General features: G+C 34.8%; 1 protein-coding gene across 2 annotated transcripts; it reads right to left on the reverse strand.

Annotated features, from left to right (window-relative positions):
- Positions 1-682: 682 nt before the first annotated feature.
- Positions 683-20546, reverse strand: LOC101745398 (mothers against decapentaplegic homolog 4). 2 transcript variants are annotated; one of them, XM_021351403.3, is made up of 14 exons: positions 20389-20546; positions 19498-19736; positions 18905-19079; positions 17931-18140; positions 17016-17624; positions 16779-16898; positions 15615-15758; positions 14796-14900; positions 13952-14082; positions 13346-13437; positions 12730-12898; positions 11907-12033; positions 10831-10975; positions 683-10076 (listed from the first exon to the last, which is right to left on the reverse strand). In XM_021351403.3, the coding sequence occupies exons 2-14, from the start codon at positions 19732-19734 to the stop codon at positions 10007-10009; spliced, it is 2334 nt and encodes a 777-aa protein (XP_021207078.1). In that variant the 5' UTR covers positions 19735-19736; positions 20389-20546; the 3' UTR covers positions 683-10006. The 2 variants fall into 2 exon arrangements, with proteins under 2 accessions (XP_021207078.1, XP_012550346.1); XM_012694892.4 differs by lacking the exon at positions 16779-16898.
- Positions 20547-21337: the final 791 nt, after the last annotated feature.

Here is a 21337-nt window from a genome sequence, read left to right on the forward strand (position 1 = left end):
CTGGTGGTAGGACCTCTTGTGAGTTCGCGCGGGTAGGTACCACCACCCTGCCTATTTCTGCTGTAAAGCAGTAATGCGTTTCGGTTTGAAGGGTGGGGCAGCCGTTGTAACTATACTTGAGGACTTAGAATTTATATCTCAAAGTGGGTGGCGCATTTACGTACGTTGTAGACGTATTTACGTTGCAGATGTCTATGGGCTCCAGTAGCCACTTAACACCAGGTGGCTGTCGTCCACTTATCTAAGCCTAAAAAAAATCTTTTCTCAACTTTAATTTGTCGCTGACGTCGACAAGGGCTTCGAATTTGATGGTGTTCAGGGTTCCTAAATACTACACCAACCTCAGTAAGAACGCGCCTCTCAACAGACTAGTTGGGGAATTAAACAATTTGCATAGCAAGCATTGACGTTTTTGCTGGCACTGTTGACAGTTTTAGACGAGAAGTCACAACCGTGCTCAATGAGTTTTTTCAATTAAGTAATAGCGTATTTGGTAGTAAATGTGTAATAATGTAAGGTTTTCAAAGTTTACCAATAGGTTTACCAATGCATGCAGTCGGTACCAGTAATTGTGTTAGCATTTAGTATGAGATCAATGTATATGTTACCTGTAATGTTCTGTGCTGATATATAACATGTTAATACCTAATAAATAAAATAAACACAAAATAAAACAAACATCAGAGGAATAACCTTTATATTCATTTCTGTTTCATAATTTCGTCCTTAACTATTGCTCGCTTAAATGGCTAAATAAAAACATTCGCTAATCCACAACGTACATTTAACCACCTCAAAATCACGTTCATAATACAAAAACAACGAAATGCTTCAAAAATGGCCGATCCACAAGAGACACGCGCGAGGACTGCGTTGAACCAACACGGTTTAGCACAACAAAGACGAGGTCTTGGTCGTCCATTGTTGTGCTTACGTAATTACTGAAAGTTCCGGGGGAAAACACACACACGCACACACATATGACGTAAGTACATTTCTGTGAAACCGTATATTTGTTGTTTAATTATTATTTTTTTACTGCCTTTGTAGGCAGACGAGCATACGGCCCACCTGATGGTAAGTGGTCACCGTCGCTCATGGACGTCAACAATGCCAGTGGCAGAGCCAAGCCGCTGCCTACCAAATATAAACTCGCAAATATAAAAAAAAAATTGTTAATAATAAGCAACGAATCCATAGCTGATGCGTTAGTCTAATAGGAAGGCTGAATCGAAAAGATGACTTTCACCTCACACACTACTAGGAGTGGGTGATATAAATCGTATATAGATTCAATATCTATATATCGCAGCAATATCGTTGAATCCGATATCGCCCCGCACGAAATCTATATATCGATATCAGCCGATACACGATATTGCTCGATGTGATGCGCATCGCCATATCGTACCGATTCGTGAATCGAAATCTATATTTCGATATCAGCCGATACACGATATCGCTCGATGTGATGCGCATCGGCATATCGTACCGATTCGTTAATATCAGCAATATTCGTTTGGTTCGTATCGAATCGGCCAGAGTGAGTGAGCGCACGATAGGGATATCATGTGATGAATGAAGCAGAAACAGGCATTATCCATACAATTGTAAACCTTATATTTAAGTCCATATGTCTGTAGATTATTCTTAGCGTATCAGCAGGATACAATTAAGGAAAGAAGTTTCAACTTTCGACCCTAACTTGAATGCAGTATAGCCTATTTGCATCGTTGAATTTAATTTCACGCGCTTTGACCTTGAACTATAATTTTTGGACAAGTGTTTATAAATACTTAAAAGTGTTTTGTGTTTGATTTTTAAAGTACACATTTTTCTATTTTTAGTTGAATCCAAATAATTGAGTTTATTTCTTATGTTTGTATTAAACCTTTGAAATCTACACTCTTTTGGTATATTTTGTAATTTTAAATTAAGACACAAAATACTAAAAACTGAAAATAATGTAGCCAGTCCTAAGCCTGATAAAAGCATGAAGGAAAGTTTTTTTGATATTTTTATTTTCATGTTCTTTTTATTACTTTAAGATCATATTATAAATTGATATCAGAAAACCAACCGTATAACGTTGACTTAAATCTATATCTACTACGATATTATATCAGCGTATCGTTTCAAATCTCAAATATCATGAATCGAGAAAATCTACTAGCATCCATCAATATATAGATTCAGAAAATATATAGATTCAATATCCGATATTGATCCTCGATATATAGATACGATTCGATACGCGGCAAAACCGATATTACCCACTCCTACACACTACATCTGGCACCAACATAAACATAATCGTCTTTTCGCATTAAAAGTATACAAAATCCTAAAATATTCGAAATTGAGTTAATATACGGAATCATTTGGTATCACCAGTATTTTTCTCACAAATACTGTCAAAAGAGCGTAGTTTTAGTTTACCTATGTTTTGACTACTATTAACAAAATTAATACATTATTTTATCTTACTTTAATAGACAGATAATGTAACTGGTAAAAAATAAAAGTATCAAAGATGATGACTATTGAAAATATCATAATATGTTAAGCCTTCAAAGCACTCTCCTGTAAAATTAGTAAGTTTTGAGATTATACAGTTTTAATGCGAGAAGACGATTTATTTCCCCGACAACAAGTCGTCATTATTGTCCAATCGTATTAATCATTTATACAGAATTCAATCTGTACCCAATTCGTACAAGGGTTAAGAACTTTTTTTATTTATGCATTGTTAATGCCAATGCGAAAGCAAAACAATCTTTGCCGATGTCAAATGCTTAGAAAAATTATATTAATAGTATGCACCTATATATGAATTAATGTGGTTAATGAAGGGTATTTATCTTTATCTAATGACAATTGAAGGTTTCTGGTACAGAGTCGTCGATGTACTACAGGTGGCGAGCAAGTATTCTCAGTAAATTAATGTCGTAAATGATTTTAATCATATCGATAACGCAGAACCTAGTTTCAATATTCTAAATTAATTAAAATCATATTTTTTTCCATTTGGACGTATTTCATCCAATCGATCCATAAATAATAATTGACACAACAAATATATGGTTTCACGTTACATTCTAATGACCCAAAATTGAAGCTAAAAAAAAAACTTCAGAGGTGTCAAGGAACACCCGGATGGAACGAAGTTCCTTTCGATTAATTAGTGAAGGAATTGTAATTTTTTTTTTAAAGTTATAATAAGAAATTACGGCATTATGAAGAAGAAAAAAACAATACTATGAACTAAATTACTATTGTTGAAACGCTATCTCGAGAAACTGTACTCATTACGCGGACCAATCGGATACGAGCAATGTCACGCGATAAGCGCCTACACGTTGATTGGTCAGAATGACGGATCTAAAAAGTGTCGTGACAACTTTTCGTAATAATTTTTTCCGTCTAGCCCCCTTTCACAACGCGCGATAAGGAACTTCGTTCAAATATCATGGTGAAAAAAAACTACCTTCACATATCTATGAAGAATACAAACAAATTGTTTTAAACAAGAAACACGTCGCGGATCTACAAAAGCGCCAATAGTTTAATTTTTTTTTTATATTATAATTTGTAAAAGGAAAAGTTCAATTAATCTGAACAACATATTCATTAACTTTGGAATACTTCGCCATAACACCAATTATAATAATGTTTGGAAATGCCATTCGTACTTCACTAGCCGTGACAGACGCTAAACCTTTGCTCTTGAGTTGTTAGGTCTCCTTCGGAGGCGCTCGGGCAGTTGTTAGCAAATCCCACCCCTCTTGGCTGAGCCTTTGCTCGCCCACCTGTCCTGGTGAAACTGGAAAGGCCTTCGGGCCACCAGTAAACTTTCAATCATAAAAAAAAAAAAAAAAAAAAAAAAAACGCTAAACCTTTCTTCTTAACTTCTTTCACTTATTTATTAGTAGCTTGCTATGTTAAATGGAAAACGTAGCGGAATCGTCATGAACTTATTAAGATGAAGTTATTTGTTAAGGAAATTTATTAATATATTCCTTTTAATACTGTATAAACTATTGTATGTATGTATGTATGTATGCATGTGTTACAAATAACAAATAATATGCAGCTTCATTGCACCTACCACTATTTAGTCAGCACTACCTTTGGTTGACTGGTAGAGAATGCCTTAGGCATTAAGTCCGCCAATGTAAATTTTACATGAAGTGTACAGACAGCAGGTCCAAATCTTTCTAAATAAATATATAACGAACTTTTAGAATTGCAGTGGCTTAGCTAAAAATTTTAAGAAAATCAATTTTATACTGGGAACGACTTATAAACATGTAGGTATTCTATCAGTTTATAAAATTAACCAATCTCTTACTCCAGAGAGGATATAAGTACTCTTTCAGACTATTTTAAATCAAGCGCTTAAAGTATTAAAATCGAAAAAATTATAATTGTAAATAGACAGACATGCTTTAACGAAAACCGACTTCAAATAGAAAAAAAAAGATATTCCAAAACAAATTAATATACGCTAAAAACAATAATCATCGAAATCGGTTGGCGTGATATTGAGTTATTCATCTATTTGTCGCGCACGTACTTAATGCAAATTTAAGACTTACATATATGATTTTCTCATGGGTACCATTATCAGAACTGGACCACACGGGAAGCTAATAAAAAAAGAATCATCAAAATCGATTCACCCAGTCAAAAGTCATGAGGTAACAAACATAAAAAAACATACATTCGAATTGAGAACCTCCTCCTTTTTTGAAGTCGGTTAAAAAATTAAAATTTTTCATAAACATTTTTGGGGATTACCAAAAAACAAGAATTTTCAATTAAGCCATTTCAATTCTAAAGGTCCGATATATAGTACGCATTCAGGAGCGTGTTGTACGGTGAAACAATAATAAATTTGGGTAATTCTTGGAATTAGTATAATAAACCGGTAGTAAAACCCCTTAGGTATACCGTCAATGAATTATCACGTTCCAATGTGAATTCCACGTTGTCCATAGACTCCGGTAACCAACCGGAATCAGGTAGACAGAAAGCTCATATCTCTTTAATTTTGGCCCCGAGCCTAAAGATCCTGAATCAAGAATTTTTTGAATTGGCAACAACCGATGTTGTAACATATCTAGCAGATGACGTCGTGTTCGCTTGTATGAGATTATTTCTATTTAATAATAAAATGTCATTAACCTTTATCGAAGAACAAAAATACGTCACTTTTTTCTACATTTCGTTTTGTTTCAGTTTGAGGGGTACCAGTTTTCAATCAAAATCACGCCTTAACGCGAGCACTCAAGAACGTTAATTGAAGAGCGAACACAAAAACCGGCTGCGGAAGTACGAATCGCATTTCGTTTAATTATATGACCGTTTTATAATAAAAGTTTAACTCTGAGAACGTTTTCAAAACTGTTATCTTACTTAGAATCTGTCAAATATTTATCTCATTTCAAAACATCAACATTTAAAGAGGAAAAACTTACCACTTATCTTCATTATATCGTATAAAAAACCCTTTTGTATCCCTTTGATCACTTTGCGAGAGGTATTTTGATGAACTTTTTTTTTTGTTTTATGAAAAACTTTTCTTATAAGAAAAACTCTAAACGAATGTTTCTAAGTTTTTTTTTTTTTTGTTCTAAGATGAGAACGACTCATAATTTTTTTTCAATATTTATCAGAATATTATATATATACATATTTGAAATATATAATATAAATTCGCAAACACATTTGACCGATAAAAATCGATATTCGAAAATGGTAACCAAAAATTAAAACGTAATTACCAATCGAATAAATTAATTGTAAATAACAGAAACAAAATAAGTTCTTGTGATGTTGCAGTTTCGATTTAAATAATAATATTGTGAATTTGAGTGAAATTAAAAAAAAATATGACTAATTTTAGAGACTAAATTACATTTTGTCGTAGACAAAGCTCGCTTGTTTTGCTTTTCATACAACTAAGAACACAGTTAAATGGTTTTTCAGTGTTGCAATATAAAACGTTGGTGTTGCCAACAAATTTAATAATTTATCTATAAAAAAAAACATAAAATAACCAGACTTAATAAAAATAAGGATCAAAAGATGGACAACACTTTCTGACAGATACATCTTACAATGTGCGGCTGGATGAATCCATAGAGCACATTCCAGCTTAACCTTGACTAGTATTATTGCATAATACACGAACCGAAAGATATTCTTTTATATGAAACACTGAATTTAATGCACTCAACTGTGTTAATGTTGTCAAAAACTAGACTAAAACTAAACATAGAAAACACAATGTTTATAAACATCAACCGTCCAAAAAAAAATTAGGATCATAGACCAAATCACACAGTCACGTAAATTACGTATTACAATAATTAAAGCAAAGATATCTTATACAAAAGAAAGAGAAAAAAAACGACAAGAAAAGAATCTCATATTACAATATTTTATTGATTCAGTATTACACTCTCATATGTTCAGTATGATGTCATATAGTGGCTTGTATGGACTGAACGTAATTTATCCAATCTTAGTGCCCCAAACAAGCATAAAATACATAAAATAACTTTCATTTTATTGCCTAATTTGGGGATAAGTGGTTACTGTACCATCACAGCACGAATTCCGCCAACCCCTATTTCCTTTTCAAACACTTTTCATATTCATTAAAAAAAAAGGCCTGTCTAATTAAAAAAAAAGGTTTTATCGGAACCAAGTTTTATTTATTGCTAGTATGGGTGGACGAGCTCACGGCCTTTCTGGTGTTGAGTGGTTATCGAAGCCCATTGACCTCAACAACGTAACTGACGCCATCCACCTCGTGACATGAGTTCTAAGTCTCAGTTTATCAAATTACCAGGGAGATAAAGCAAACTTAAAAACGGATGTCTTATAAATCCGATTACGGAAAATGCTCCAAATGCTCAGAAAACGAACTACAAAATGATGTTATCGGGTTTTGTCTCAAGAACTATAAGTGTACTGGTGGACTTTTTTTTCCTATCCAATCATTGGTAGCCTCGAAGGACTATTTCAACTACGCACAGTTCGGTAGGAGAGCTCACGAGGCTCAAGCCTGGGAGTACTTGTTAAAACTGGCCCCAGCAAGAGCAATGGCTTGCTGAATCTACCACCGGATCGAAATCGCGACCCACTGAGAAGATCCGACGAGAAACTCAACGTGGCCAAATATCGTGACTAACAAAACAATTCACCACGACCGTGACAAGAAATTAATAACTGGCAAACTCGGACCTCCGAAATCTTCAAGTCCCTTAATAAAGGGGCTCTACCTGGAACCCAAAAATATGGCAAACGGTCAACAAGACCGGAGAACCTGTGGTCTATGACTGTACTGACACCAGGCACTGGACGATGATATCATTAAAATTATTCACACACATCCTTCACATCTCTTTTTTTTATATTGCCTAGATGGGTGGACGAGCTCACGGCCCACCTGTTGTTAAGTGATTACCGGAGCCCATAGACATCTACAACGTAAATGCCGCCTTGAGATATGAGTTCTAAGGTCTCAGTATAGTTACAATATTTCTCAAGTTGCATTAACAAATAGCTATTAAGAGATTAATTTGATTGATTTTTTAAAACCAACGAACAAAGAGACGAATGTACGACAAACGATTTTAATACAAAAATATCATTGCATAAATGGATCAAATAATTATTATGATGATGTTGTTTGCTTCAATATATCCGTCTCTTTCTTCTGTATGTCTCTTTCTAAGCGCTAATTTATTAATCTGACAATATTGTGTTGTTCCGTTTGACCGAACATGAAAGTGTAATAGCTGCATCATAACATTTCACATATCCTACAGCGGGATTCGTACACAAAAATATGTCATTTTATTCTTAAACTATTTAACGCCTAAATGTATTAATTGAAAAGCATATAATTACTTTCCAATGAGAAAATCGAAACGCATTCCTTTTCAATTTCCTTAGCACACACAATAATTTATAGCCATTCTTCGCTTACGCGCCAACTATACATAACTAACACGTTTTGTTAGCACATCACAGATCATAGAAAGAAAAACAATTTAGCGAAATTGCATGAACTTTTAGTACCCATTATTGTGGATTTCTCTGAAAAACCATGACTATTACAAAGTAAATTATAAATATGAAAGTATTCATTGCAATTTACTATAAATCCAATTAAAAAAATATGTATGTGAATTGAATATCGATTAGACTCATGCAATTTCACTAACTAGGCACATCGCGCTAACAAAAATACAGCCTTGCCTCAGCGCGCGTATCGATAACACACTCCAAAATCGACACATTACATCACTAAACATAAATTATACGTCCTAAATTAGCTTATACCATACGAAAAGCTAATTCTTATTTGGCTTCTTTCAAGTTGAACCATAATTATGTCTTGTCATATTTAATTGTTATAAAAGTATTCTAATATTAAAAATGCAATATTTTGGTTTCCTTAATAAATTCTTCTTGAAGTTTAAAAATATCAATAATATTTGAATAAATATCTACAACATTTGTTTGTAATATTTGAGCATAGATACTGTAGTATACAATAATTATTAGTATTCTAGTGTGAGCTATGTATGAATCATTGAGGTATTTACAAAGCATCACGGTTCTAGTTTTCAAATGTAAAAAAATATTAACCTTATTCCTTTTTTCTATGTTTATCTTTCTTTGTTGCTTCTTCAATATATTCATTCTCAAATCCAGTATACACTACTTTATAATATAAAAATTATATTTGCTTGTGAAAAATATATGAACTCTGATCACCTACATTATTATTAAAGTTGCACTACAGTAATATATTGTTTGTTCAATTTAGTTACGGGCAATTTATTTATTAACTCACTTTTTCAGTAATGTGTAACAATTAATGTATGCAATATTATTACTCCTTTTTTTATTGCTTAGATGGGTGGACGACCTCACAGCCCACCTGGTGTTAAGTGGTTACTGGAGCCCACGGACATGTACAATGTAAATGCGCCACCCACCAAAAGCCCCATTGAGCCCAAATTCACGAATTACTTTATTTTTTGGTCATCAATACTTGTATTCTCTGATTTCTATGTTATTTATCAATACAGCCAAAATGTTTACTTAGTATAAATAAATACAAGACATAAATATAAGTTCACCTTTTTTACATAAACGCGAGCGATAAATCCCTACTTTACTGTGCAAAGTTTGTTTCATAACATTTAATACATTCTAGAGCCTTCTTACATTATATGCATAATAATTACACCGTTTTGTATTCGATAACAATATAACTCTTTTCTTTAATATAAGCTGTGCCCTTTATTTTTATTTTGAACTTTAGTGTCATAGTAATAACGAAAGTATTGGAAAAAAATATATATTCATATATTTTTAAACTGTCAGCTTTTAATGTATATAATCTTTATACTTTCAACCATTTCATGATCCAACAGATACTTCGAACATTTCCAAATAATAATTTTAAAAATAAAATTTGAAGGAAGACAAACAATTAAAATAATCGAATTTTGGAAGACAAAGCCGAAAACGAATTATAAAAAAATACAAAATAAATAAATCAACAACAATTAATATGGCAACTAACTTGTTATTATTGTATCAGAATGGTGTATTACTCACATTTATCTTTTCAACGTTCCTCTGCGTCTGTTTAATTGACATTTCTATTGCTATGCAACACGCTGTATGTATGCACTTGGTAATTTAAGAGATTTACTCAAACCGTACAAATCTTCACATTACGATGCATACAATTTCCGTTGTAACACACCACAAAAAAAACAAAAACGCAACAAAATTAAACCAACACTAAACGGTTTTCAACGATCACAAAACTGTACATCTCACAACACCAACACTTTATATTCCTTTACACGTGAACGCGACACAAAGTCGTCCGGAAACAAACTTGCACATTTGAGTCGCGCGACAGTTGCGCGACATTCGCTCGAAGGCCTCAAAAGAAGCCGATCAACTCCTACTCGATGGTCGACCGGGGACCGTCGATGGGCATCGTGTGCAGTACCTCGTCGAGGAGCTGAAGTGCTCTGTGGAAACATCATAATAAATAAACACTCATTGTCATCATTCATAAGGGATCTGTCCCTTTCACATACAGCAAGTGTTGTCCAATTTATTTCACATCACAATGACGTCATCATTTAATATATTTTCCTCTCTGTCTAACATGAAGTTTAAGCCCTTTAACATACATTTTTGAGTAGACTTTGATTTTGAGGTTAGCTTTTGTTTCAACAAATTTAATCGGACTTTTTGGCGGGAACACGAGGAGTGAAGTTGTGTGATTTGTTTTATTTTGTCTAGTTAGTGTTTCTTCAGATTTAATTGTGTAATAGTGGTGGTTTATTAACTGTTTAGTATCTGTGAAAGTGCACAAATGTGGGAAAATGAAACAAAGCCCTGAACGTAACTTTTCGGGATCTTCCAAAAAGTCCACTGAAAAAGTCTCAGTAAATGACCACCATTTTACTGAGATTATACTTCATCTCATATCATCTCATGTCATGCCATTTCATTTCGTTTTCATTTCACTTCATGCCATGTTTCATAATAATCAACTTCATTTCATTTTCATTCATAATATCATTTTCATATAAAAATATCGTATCATTAAAATTAAAATAAGACTTGACCTAAAGGTCTTAGTTACCAGGTCATAAAATCCCTTAAAAAAAACAAATTTAATCAGCGTGTATATGTATGGTTCATAAAATGTCACTGGATTGTATATAACAGATTAAAGAATTATTAGTAAGAGAATAGTTCGTTATTGAGAATTACCTATGTAAATGCACTTCAACCCAGCAAGGCGTCTCCTTGATCGAGGTTCGAGGGTAATCAGGGCCCCAACCCTTCACAAACGAGAGCCTCACGATACACAGGCGTCGCAAATCGTCCACTCCTATACCGGCGGCCGCAGTTAGACCTGTCAAAAGATATCAATATATATAATGTCCATAATTAGCAAATTCAAATTGATGATTTTTTATTTCCTTGCCAAAATTTAGGTATGTGGTGAACAATGCCAGTATAATTTTTGTTGTTATTAGCATAAGTGATTGCACAATTAGAAAAATTAACCCTTTCTCTGTACGCTGGCCAAGCGAGTGTCTTCTTGGTCCAAGCTACTCCGCATTCTGGAGTATGTATATCGTTTCTTGGGTAAGCTCCCTCGCTTGAACCGGACGCAACTTGCAGATCTACAATTTACTGAGATTGCTGTCATAAAAGCGCTTCAACACAGTGCTTTCGATACGGCATCGACGCGCTCTCCAAGGGTCACCGATCTTTGTGGCGAGGCTTGGGGGAAGCCTATGTCCAGCAGTGGACATCGGTGGGCTGATAGAAAATAAACACCACATGACGAACGAGGTCGCCCACCTTAAGACATTAATCTTCTTTTAATAAGTATAGTTTTGCTAGTGTATGATTGAAGAATATTGATAGCTAGCTTTTTATTATCGGGTAACCAAATGAGGTCAGTGTCTACCTTACCTTAAGCGGTTACTCAAGCTCTTAGGTCACTCCGAAACATGAAGTTGATGTTCTGAGTTATGGTATATGGATTTTTTTTATTGCTAAGATGGGTGGAGGAGCTCACCGCCCACCTGGTGTTAAATGGTTACTGGAGCCCATAGACATCTACAACGTAAATGCGCCACCCACCTTGAGATATAAGTTCTAATGTCTCAGACATAGTTACAACGGCTGCCCCACCCTTCAAACCGAAACGCATTACTGCTTCACGGCAGAAACAGGCAGGGTGGTGGTACCTACCCGCACGGACTCACAAGAGGTCCTACCACCAGTAAACACGGAAGGAAGCACGAGTTAATGATGATTGCGGCGTTGCATACACTTATTCATGGTGGGGTGTTGCGGCTGAATGTGTCCGGCGACGGCGGCGGCCTGCGCGGCGGCGGCGGCCTGCGCGGTGGCGGCCTGCGACTGCATCTGTCGGTGGCACTGCCTCAAGTCGAACACCTGAAATGTTTGTACGTAACAAACACTATACAATAAACGCGTCACATCTAGTATTACTCATATACAAAGATTACAAAATTATCTTTATGCAAATTTTCATACAAAATTAACTTTAAAAATAAAGCAATAATGGCGAAGTTAAAACAGTAGTGCACACAAAAATAGTGCATTTTTTTGGAACGAAGTTCCTTACCCTAACCGGGAAAGAGCCTCTGTAACATAAGATTTTTATTATTTATGTATAGTCTTAGTATGATAGCTATACAGTATCTAATACATGATAATAGTCTACGTGATGGCGGTTATTATTATTATTCATATAAATAGCTGTTTCTCTGTACATTAATATTATATATTTTTTATAAATCATTGTGAATAAAATAAAGTTGATAACTTTGTAAAGTAGTTTTTTTTTTATCAATAAAAATATCATAATAAAAGAAGTATACCCAAATAATTGTTTTCTTTATACCTCGAATAGAACTTAAAATTAATATTTTTATAATAAGGAAATTCGTTCCTATCCTGTGTCCCACCCCACCACACATCTTTTTTATTGACAGTTCGTTCCCCTTTAGGCACCTAACTTAATGTCTATTTTTTTTAAGAAATGGTCACCCTATCCTGGCCGCCTTTCCATGCCAATGTTTACTCCAGTACAAATAGGCCATTACAAAAACCAGATTTCTCAATTACCTTTATACAAGCCGATGGGTATATCTTGTGAACAGCATCCCCAGGGGCTCTGCCAGCCTCCCGATCCAAATAATATGATTGTACGAAGACCGAATGATCCGACAAACATCGAAGCCACACGTCACCCTCACCGCGCAAATCTAACTGAACGCCTTTGCCTATGTGTAGTCTGGAATCAGAGTGTTAATTTTAATAAAAAAAAAATGTCTTTTAAAGGTCGTAAGGTCGATCAGAAAATAGTCTATAGAATCCAAAAAGACAATTAAACTACAGCTTATATTGCAAGTCCGCATGGATGGGTGTCACCGGCAGTGTAGAACTATTTTTTTAAGAAAATTTATGACCTGGTAACTAAGACCATGGTCATGTCTTATTTTAATTTATATCCTTATTTTTATGAAAAATGATATGGGATGAAATATAATCTCAGTAAAATGGTGGTCATTTACTGAGATTGTAGTAATAAAACAATAACATTCAGCCACAGAGTATACCCAAATATAAATAAAATATTAAATAATCGACATATAGAAAACTGTAATGAATACTAATAACTTATCGGATATATTTTTCTATTGCATTTATACATTTGTCTATCTATATAAAAGAAAATCACCTTGCCCGTTCACTTTGTTCCGTTCTGTGGACATTACTGAGAGCACCTAAACAGAACCTGTTCCCACCTGAAGGATCAACGTAACCGTCCACCTGTAAATTAAAAAAACATTATTCGAACTTAAAACTCCAAAATGTGAATGTCTAGTAATATCAAATAAATGTCATAAAATTGTTGAGTTTTGTATCTGTGCATATCTTACAATTGCTGAAAATTTATTAGCATGTAGGTTGGGTAAAATGTCAATGAATATTAAATATGACATTTAGATAATAATATGACAACGGACCTCAACAGGCTTTGCTCATTGTAGAGGCAATCACAAATCTGTTAGTTGTAATGATATTCTTTATTATGATAATTTTATACATTCATCAGTTTGATGGGTATTGGTCTGTGATATCCAAGTTCGAGACCAAAATTTTTGGCATTAAGAGTTTGAGTGCATGTACATACCTTGTTTTCATCTGCATACAATGTACAAAGTTTATCTAATGTGTACCAGTGTTTGCCCAATGATCAAAATTGGACCATAGCCAATGACCCCGATAAACCACCTTCTATATTGTTGATATCAATGATAAATAGACATTATTTTCTACTCACAGTAACATTGGGTCTACTGGAAGGTACTTTGAATGTTTCTCCTACTTGTGTGTCAAGTTCAAAATACGCAACAGAGCACCAGTATTCGGGCGCTGGTTGACTTGAGAGTAAGCCACCGGGGTTGCCATTGACTGCAAAAACAAATCATACAACAAATTGGTAACACTGTTAGATTAGTAAAATTTATACTTTTCCAGTTCATTATAAATATACATTTTGTAATTTAAATAATGTATATATCAAATAAGCATCGTTTAAAAATATTTTATGCAAAAACCAATAAAACGTAATTCCTTTTTGAATTATTTATTACATTATTTATTTTAAAACTCGAGTATCTAATGACATGTATATTAAACTGTCTAGACTGTTGGTCAAGAAGTTTGTATATCCGAGTGCACAAACAATGGACTCAGTATGAATTCCCAATTGGACTGAGTTTTTTTTTCTTGTTTGGGGCTCTGGGAGTATTTTTTTATCTTTCACACGTAACCGTGTCATGTTACAATGAAAAAAAAATTTAAATTTTTGACTGTTCAATGTGATATTGTTATATATTGTTGCAATTGTTTTTTAAACGGATTTGTTGTCTTTTCTTGTATTATCTAGCCGCAAATGAGTCTTAGTATCTTACTGGAAGTCATACACATTTCAAACTCTATGCAGCTAGTTACTTAACGACATAAGGTCAGTTCTCATTTGTATTAATATCAGCGTCCGGGTCATCAAATCAGGAAGCAGGACCGCTTCAAAGGAAAAATTATCATGATGTTTCTTTCTGTTGCAGGCTCACAATACACCCTCTACCACTCGTGTCGCAGTTTCAGCAGTCAATGCCACTTACAGTAGTGGTGGTGATGTGCGGGGGCGTCGAGGGGCAGGGGCGGCGCGGCGGGGGGCGGGGCCAGGCTCTGCGTGTACGTCAGCGTGTTGTTACCCGTCCACGTTCCTGTTACAGCAACGTCGTGTTATATATATACAGCATCTACCACATGGTTATGGAAAATTACTCAATACAAATTATAATTAAAATATATATATATTTTTTAATTTTTTTATTGCTTAGATGGGTAGACGAACTCACAGCCCACCTGGTGTTAAGTGGTTACTGGAGCCCATAGACATCTACGACGTAAATGCGCCACCCACCTTGAGATATAAGTTCTAAAGTCTCAAGTATAGTTACAACGGCCGCCCCACCCTTCAAACCGAAACGCGTTATTGCTTCACGGCAGAAATAAGCGGGGTGGTGGTACCTACCCGCGCGGACTCACAAGAGGTCCTACCACCAGTCAAATTAGATATGTTGATTTGATTTGATTACCACCACCCTGCCTATTTCTGCCGTGAAGCAGTAATGCGTTTCGGTTTGAAGGGTGGGGCAGCTGTTGTAACTATACTGAGACCTTAGAACTTATATCTCATAGCGGGTAGCGCATTTACGTCGTAGATGTCTATGGGCTCCAGTAACCACTTAACACCAAGTGGTCTGTGAGCTCGTCCACCAATCTAAGCAATATTTTTTTTTAAGAGTCAGATTTTTCAGCATTTCCATGAAATTTACTGCTTTATTCACTATGTTAATTCACGTGGTGTCTAGCAAATCAGCCGTGTGAGTGAAGTTGCAGTTTTGAATTCTTTCAAAAAGAAAATGACTTGTTACCCTGCTGCTGCTGTTGTTGTTGTTGCTGCTGAGGTGGCTGTGGTTGGCTCTGGTGCTGAAGAGGACTAGGTTGCGGTGCTGGACTGGTCGCAGCAAACCCGTTCTGTTGTGTACCCTCACCGGTTATCGGTGAAACTGTGCCAGCTGAACAAAAGATAAATACTGATTTAAAACTTCATAAGCGTGTTTGTATACAAAAACATTTACATGGTATATAATATACTAGCAGACCCGGCCACACGTTGCTGTGGTTAAGGTTTTTATTTCTAAATAACACGTGGCCGGCTATGCTAATACAAAAAATGGACAAATTAAGAACAATTGGATTACACTGTATTGCGTTTACAACGAAATAAATTTCACTTATACTTTAGCCTCAGCAACACGTGGTCTTTACGCCATTAAATTGTAGCTTATGTGAAGCATTGGTATTTTTAACACAACGCCATCTATGAGATACGAATGTCAGACAGTATTACAATTGCCTGTAAAAACTGATTTAAGGCGCCATCTGTGTTAGACTTATGAAACTTACAATTAATAACAATAACCCACATAAGAAATCATTTTATTGTTAATTAATAAATATTACGACCATTAATCCAAATAAAAACCATCCTATGACCTAAGTTAGAACAAAACACATTTTTTTAAATAAAAAAAGTTAAAATCGGTTCAGTAGTTTAGGTATCCATCGCGGACAAACAACCTGACACGTAATTTATATATATTAAGAAATAATAAATTTAGCAACACAAATAAAAATTATTTAAGTATATGCATCTGTGACTCTAAAACATCCATTAGAGTAGACTTTATGACTGAATGAATACGTCACGGATTTGATAAAACTTTTCATGTTTAAAAACTTATCGATACATTTAGTGTTGTGTTGAAGACGGGAGAGGAAAAATAACCTTTTTTTGCAACAAAGTTTAGTGAAAGTTAAACATTTTGCATTAAAGATCTCCAATGATAATATAGACGATGAATACAACAGAGCGTTCTGGAACCAATTACGGAACCATTACCTTTCTCATTTCGACATGGCAAATCAAACCACAGCAAAAAAAACAACCTTCGTAAACTAACAAAAAAAGAACAAAAAAAATTCTCCTCTCCATAAATAAGCCTTCTAATTCTAGTGTTAGTGCAAGGACTTACTAGGGAGAGTCTGTGTGATTTGTGTGTCGGTAGTGGTTTGTTCTGTGCCGAAGAACGTCGTGTTCGCACCATCGATAAGAGGCGTCGTCGCGCCTGGCGACATACTTACTGGTATCGCCGCTGGAAAACAGTACAGGGCTGGTGACACCTGCATTAATTCAGCGCGCAACAACGACACAAGCTAAAGAAAAAACGGTGACGGTAAAAACAGGTGCAAAATAATAAAGAAAAGCTTACAATGATTCATTCTTTTTGGCAGCCACATAGCTCGGGCGTCCATGGTGTCGGGTGGCTCCAGCTTAGGGGCTATGGCTCTTTGCTGCATCACCATTTGTTGCGGGCTCGGTATGGACATTCCCTGACTAATCGAAGGCATCTGGGGGGTCCCCGGAGACATCTGCGTGGGGGCCGAAGCCATTCTCGGCGAAGCCATTTGAGGTACATTTGATCCCATCTGAGGTGTACCCGGACCCATCTGAGGTGTACCGGGTCCCATCTGTGGCGTGCCCGGACCCATTTGCGGAGTACTGGGACCCATCTGCGGTGTGCCCGGCCCCATTTGCGGGGTGTTCGGTACCATTTGCGGATTACCGGGCACCATCTGTGGTGTTCCGGGGACCATTTGTGGCGTAGCGGGTCCCATTTGGGGCGTTCCCGATCGTAGTTGTGAAGCCCCCGGTACCATCTGCGGTGTGGGCATTTGTCCCGTGTGATTTTGCATCATTTGTGCGCTCGGCGAGTGTCCCATGGAAGGCGGCGGTGGTAACTGGGATGGACCACCCGAAGGCCGGATCGGCGTCCGGGGCCCGTGGGTCGGTGAAAACATGCTCGGAACGCCATCGGGCGCTAGTGAAGCCAAAAGCAAAATAAAATGTAAAACGCAAAATAAAAACAATCCATTTTCACATACACATTACACAGTATTATGGCACAATATACAGAACTATATAGATTACATTTATCAATATGACATTTTCTTTTAAAATTTATTCATTACAAAACTCCATGCAATATGACTTAAAATATAACACATTCAAACAATTTTTTTTCTTTAAAGTTCATAATTATAAAATTAATTGCCTTCGAATATGAATCAAAAATTAAAGTTTTCCATTTTTATTATTAAAACAACACAAATTTTACTAAACTCACTCTGTCCTTGATTCATAATAATATTAGTTGTTTGAAACTGTTGATGGTGATGTTGTATTGTCGAATGGTGGTGTCTAGGACTTGTCGCATGATGCTGTATGGTAACCATCTCACCAGTATCCATGTCCATACCGTTACCACCTAGACCAGCCGTGTACTCGTCCTTTACTAATCTACTGGGTCCAGATTGAAGGGACAAGCCGGATAAATCTGGAAATACTCCTTACTATAAAGGCTGATCTATACAAGTATAATTTCTTAAAGAGGAATAATAAACTTGTTACAAATAACATCCTGGTTAAAAATAAATTTAATATTCACTCTTTCATCTTGGCCAGGCGTATGCCCAGTTGATGTTTATAGGTTGATAATGATGGTGAGAAACTCATACTTTACATTACCACTGAAATTTAATTTATACATCTATTGCATTGATTGATGAACAAGGTAATGGCTCACATTGTGTTAAGTAGATACCAAAGGCCACACATCACAATGTGAATTCCGCTACCCAACCTGAGATATGAGGTGAAAGAAACTGCTTCATGGCAGAAATAGGTAACAACTACCTTTCCAGGCTCATATTTTGCCTTAATAAACAATACAAACTTGTAAGTTGTAGGTTTTATTTTTAGTACAATGTTATTCTTTCATCCCAGTTGTTCATGAAAATGTGGCAAGTACATAAGTTTGTGTAACTATGTTACAAAATGGATGAAACCCCCAGTGAGAAGAGGCTATGTTGGAAACTCTTCAAATCCTTCAAATTTATCCAATGTACCTACTTGTAGAAAATAAATTTTAATTTTAACATTTTTATTTCTTATAATCCCATTATTATTCTACATAACACTGAATTGATATTTTATTTGGACATTATTTCAGAGTTGACTGCACCAATACTCATATTGAGATAGACATTCACAACAGGAACAGAATGACAATGTAATTAAAATATGTAATAGTATACTTACCTATACCAGGAGAAACAACTCTTTCATAGTGGTATGGATTAACACACACAGAGTCACACTTTAAATCAAATGCAAATTGACAAAATTTAACATGTTTCAGTTCATTTTTATGTAAATCTGGCCACCTCCATATTCGAGCATAAATTACATGAGGAAATCCTTTCCGACCAGCAACCTAAATAGAAAAAGTTTTATGAGCCTTTTGCAACCTAAATATGAACAGTTAATTAAAATTAGGTTTTTTTTTTGTAACATAAATTTGATGCTATTTTTTTTAATTTGTTTAAAGTACTAAGCATAGATAATTTCATAAATTAAGAAATCTGCCTATTTTTGTGTTTTGTATGAGTTTTTTATTTGAGCACTTTAATGAGTTTCATTATGTTTAGACTTTAATGATTAATATTATTCTAGACTTTCAGTTTTACCAGATTTATAATACTATTCTCTTGGATTTTCACTAATTTTGCTGGCGAGTAGAACATTTAACATCAATATCATTGTAATGAATTATTGGATTATAATAATTGAATGCTAATGACCATGAAAATTGTAAAATTGATTTTAAATGATGACATAAATTTATAAACTACCTGTAATCTCCCATCTAAAGTCCTCTGTATAGTAACACATTTACTAGGATGTGCACCATTTGTAGTTATAGCTGTGATCAAAGAGTCAAGCTCATCTCGTTTTTCTTTCAACTTCTTGACCAGAGATTCAATGGCTCGTTTAGAAAATCCTTCGCTCTCACCACCTTGACGGTGGCACATCAGTGAATGCACAATGCTGAGGCATGCATCTGCCGATGTTGGTGCTGTCGTATTCATGGCTACAATGAAGACAATAGACATAAAACCATGTTATTCTGTTTCCTAACATGGTTTTATTTGTTATATACCTTATACATTATTTATAGATATATGTATGTATACATTATTTATGCATTAAATTGTTGGTTTATTTATTGTACAATGCATCTATCTTTTTAAAAGAAATATTTATAAAAGAATATAATGTAAATAATTTAACATAATAAATAATATGTTTAGGTTATTTTAATTTAGTAGAATTTGCTACATTAATACACACAAATTAAGTTCAAATAACATTTTTAAAAAACTGCTATTTACTCAGGTGTAATGGAATGGTTTAGTTTCACACCAAAGTAGTTCACGAATTTTCACATAAGTATTAAATCAATACACGTTAGTGATAACTTTAAAGTAATTACACTATAATGAGGCATCCAATATCAAAGGAATTCTAAGAACTTGAGCTTTTTTTACTTCATTTATGAAGCTACTTTTAACTTTAAGTGTTTAGATACTTAACTAAATTACCTAAGGTATACATATATGGCCCAATAATTTTATGCATCAATTAAAATAAGATTAACTCAAAATACAGTTCCAAAATCGAATTATTAGCTGTTTAACTCGCACCGTGATCATGAACTTGAAATATTATAAATTTAAGATTACCTGAAACTTCTTATGGTATATCCTTCCTTTTAAATTTTCAAAAGCAGACTATTAATAAGTCGTAATTCATTGATTGCTGAATAATTTTTCTAATTTTTTATAATGCGACATGATACCAAAACAGAAAGCGACATTTTGAATAATCATAAACTTTTGGATATTTTTCATTCACCTAGATAGGCAAAGGCAAATAACTAAAACAACCAAAACTCATAGACGAGATAAAAAAATATATTGGGCACACTTATAAACATTCAATCATTAAATATAAGCTTGGCACTAATTTAGAGTTGTCGCATGCAAAGCACCGGAAATCGTAACAGATAAATTTCAATAGCGTATGATACTTTGGAAGTATTTTACATTGCACCGAGTGGGTAAAATTGCTGGGTAAACAGGCGCGGCGGTCCGAATGTTTTTGTTCGGAATTAGTATCTGCGAACTAATCTGAAAAATATTCCTAGCGTCCGATACATAACTCCCGATACAATACTTTAATGAGAAATAAATCATTCCCACTAATCGCACTACAGCCTCTCACATTAAATTAACAGAAGCCTTTACAATCTGTAGTTCCCACGTCAAATTCACGTAACAGAGTAACAGATTACATATCATATGGCTCAATTTATGGAATTTATTATCATATCATTCACAAATTTTCTTAAGTTTTTTCCTTAAATCTTCTTGATTTCCAATCTGTTATATCTTTTTAGCGCAGACCTATGCAAAGTTTGCCATGGGACCTCATCTTTGTCAACAATTTCGTTAGGTAGGTCATAAAAAGCACACTTAGGACTCAATCTGACTTCAAAAGTTTCTTCAAACGAAATTTAAAAGCAGTCCTTGTCAGTCTACTCTACTGCAACTTAAATAGTAATAAAAAGTTTCTCGCGAACAAGGAGTGTAGGCTCAATTTTCATTTCTAGGATCATAAAATTTTCACTTT

Source organism: Bombyx mori, chromosome 7, assembly GCF_030269925.1.
Source record: "Bombyx mori chromosome 7, ASM3026992v2".
NCBI classification, from domain to species: Eukaryota; Metazoa; Arthropoda; class Insecta; order Lepidoptera; family Bombycidae; genus Bombyx; species Bombyx mori.

Coding starts and splice junctions, on each gene's coding strand:
- LOC101745398 (XM_021351403.3), bottom strand. CDS start 19,734: ATGAATACGACAGCACCAACATCGGCAGATGCATGCCTCAGCATTGTG. Junction 12,899..13,345: donor GAACAAAGTGAACGGGCAAG/GTGATTTTCTTT, acceptor CTCTGATTCCAG/ACTACACATAGGCAAAGGCG. Junction 12,034..12,729: donor ACCCATCGGCTTGTATAAAG/GTAATTGAGAAA, acceptor CAAACATTTCAG/GTGTTCGACTTGAGGCAGTG.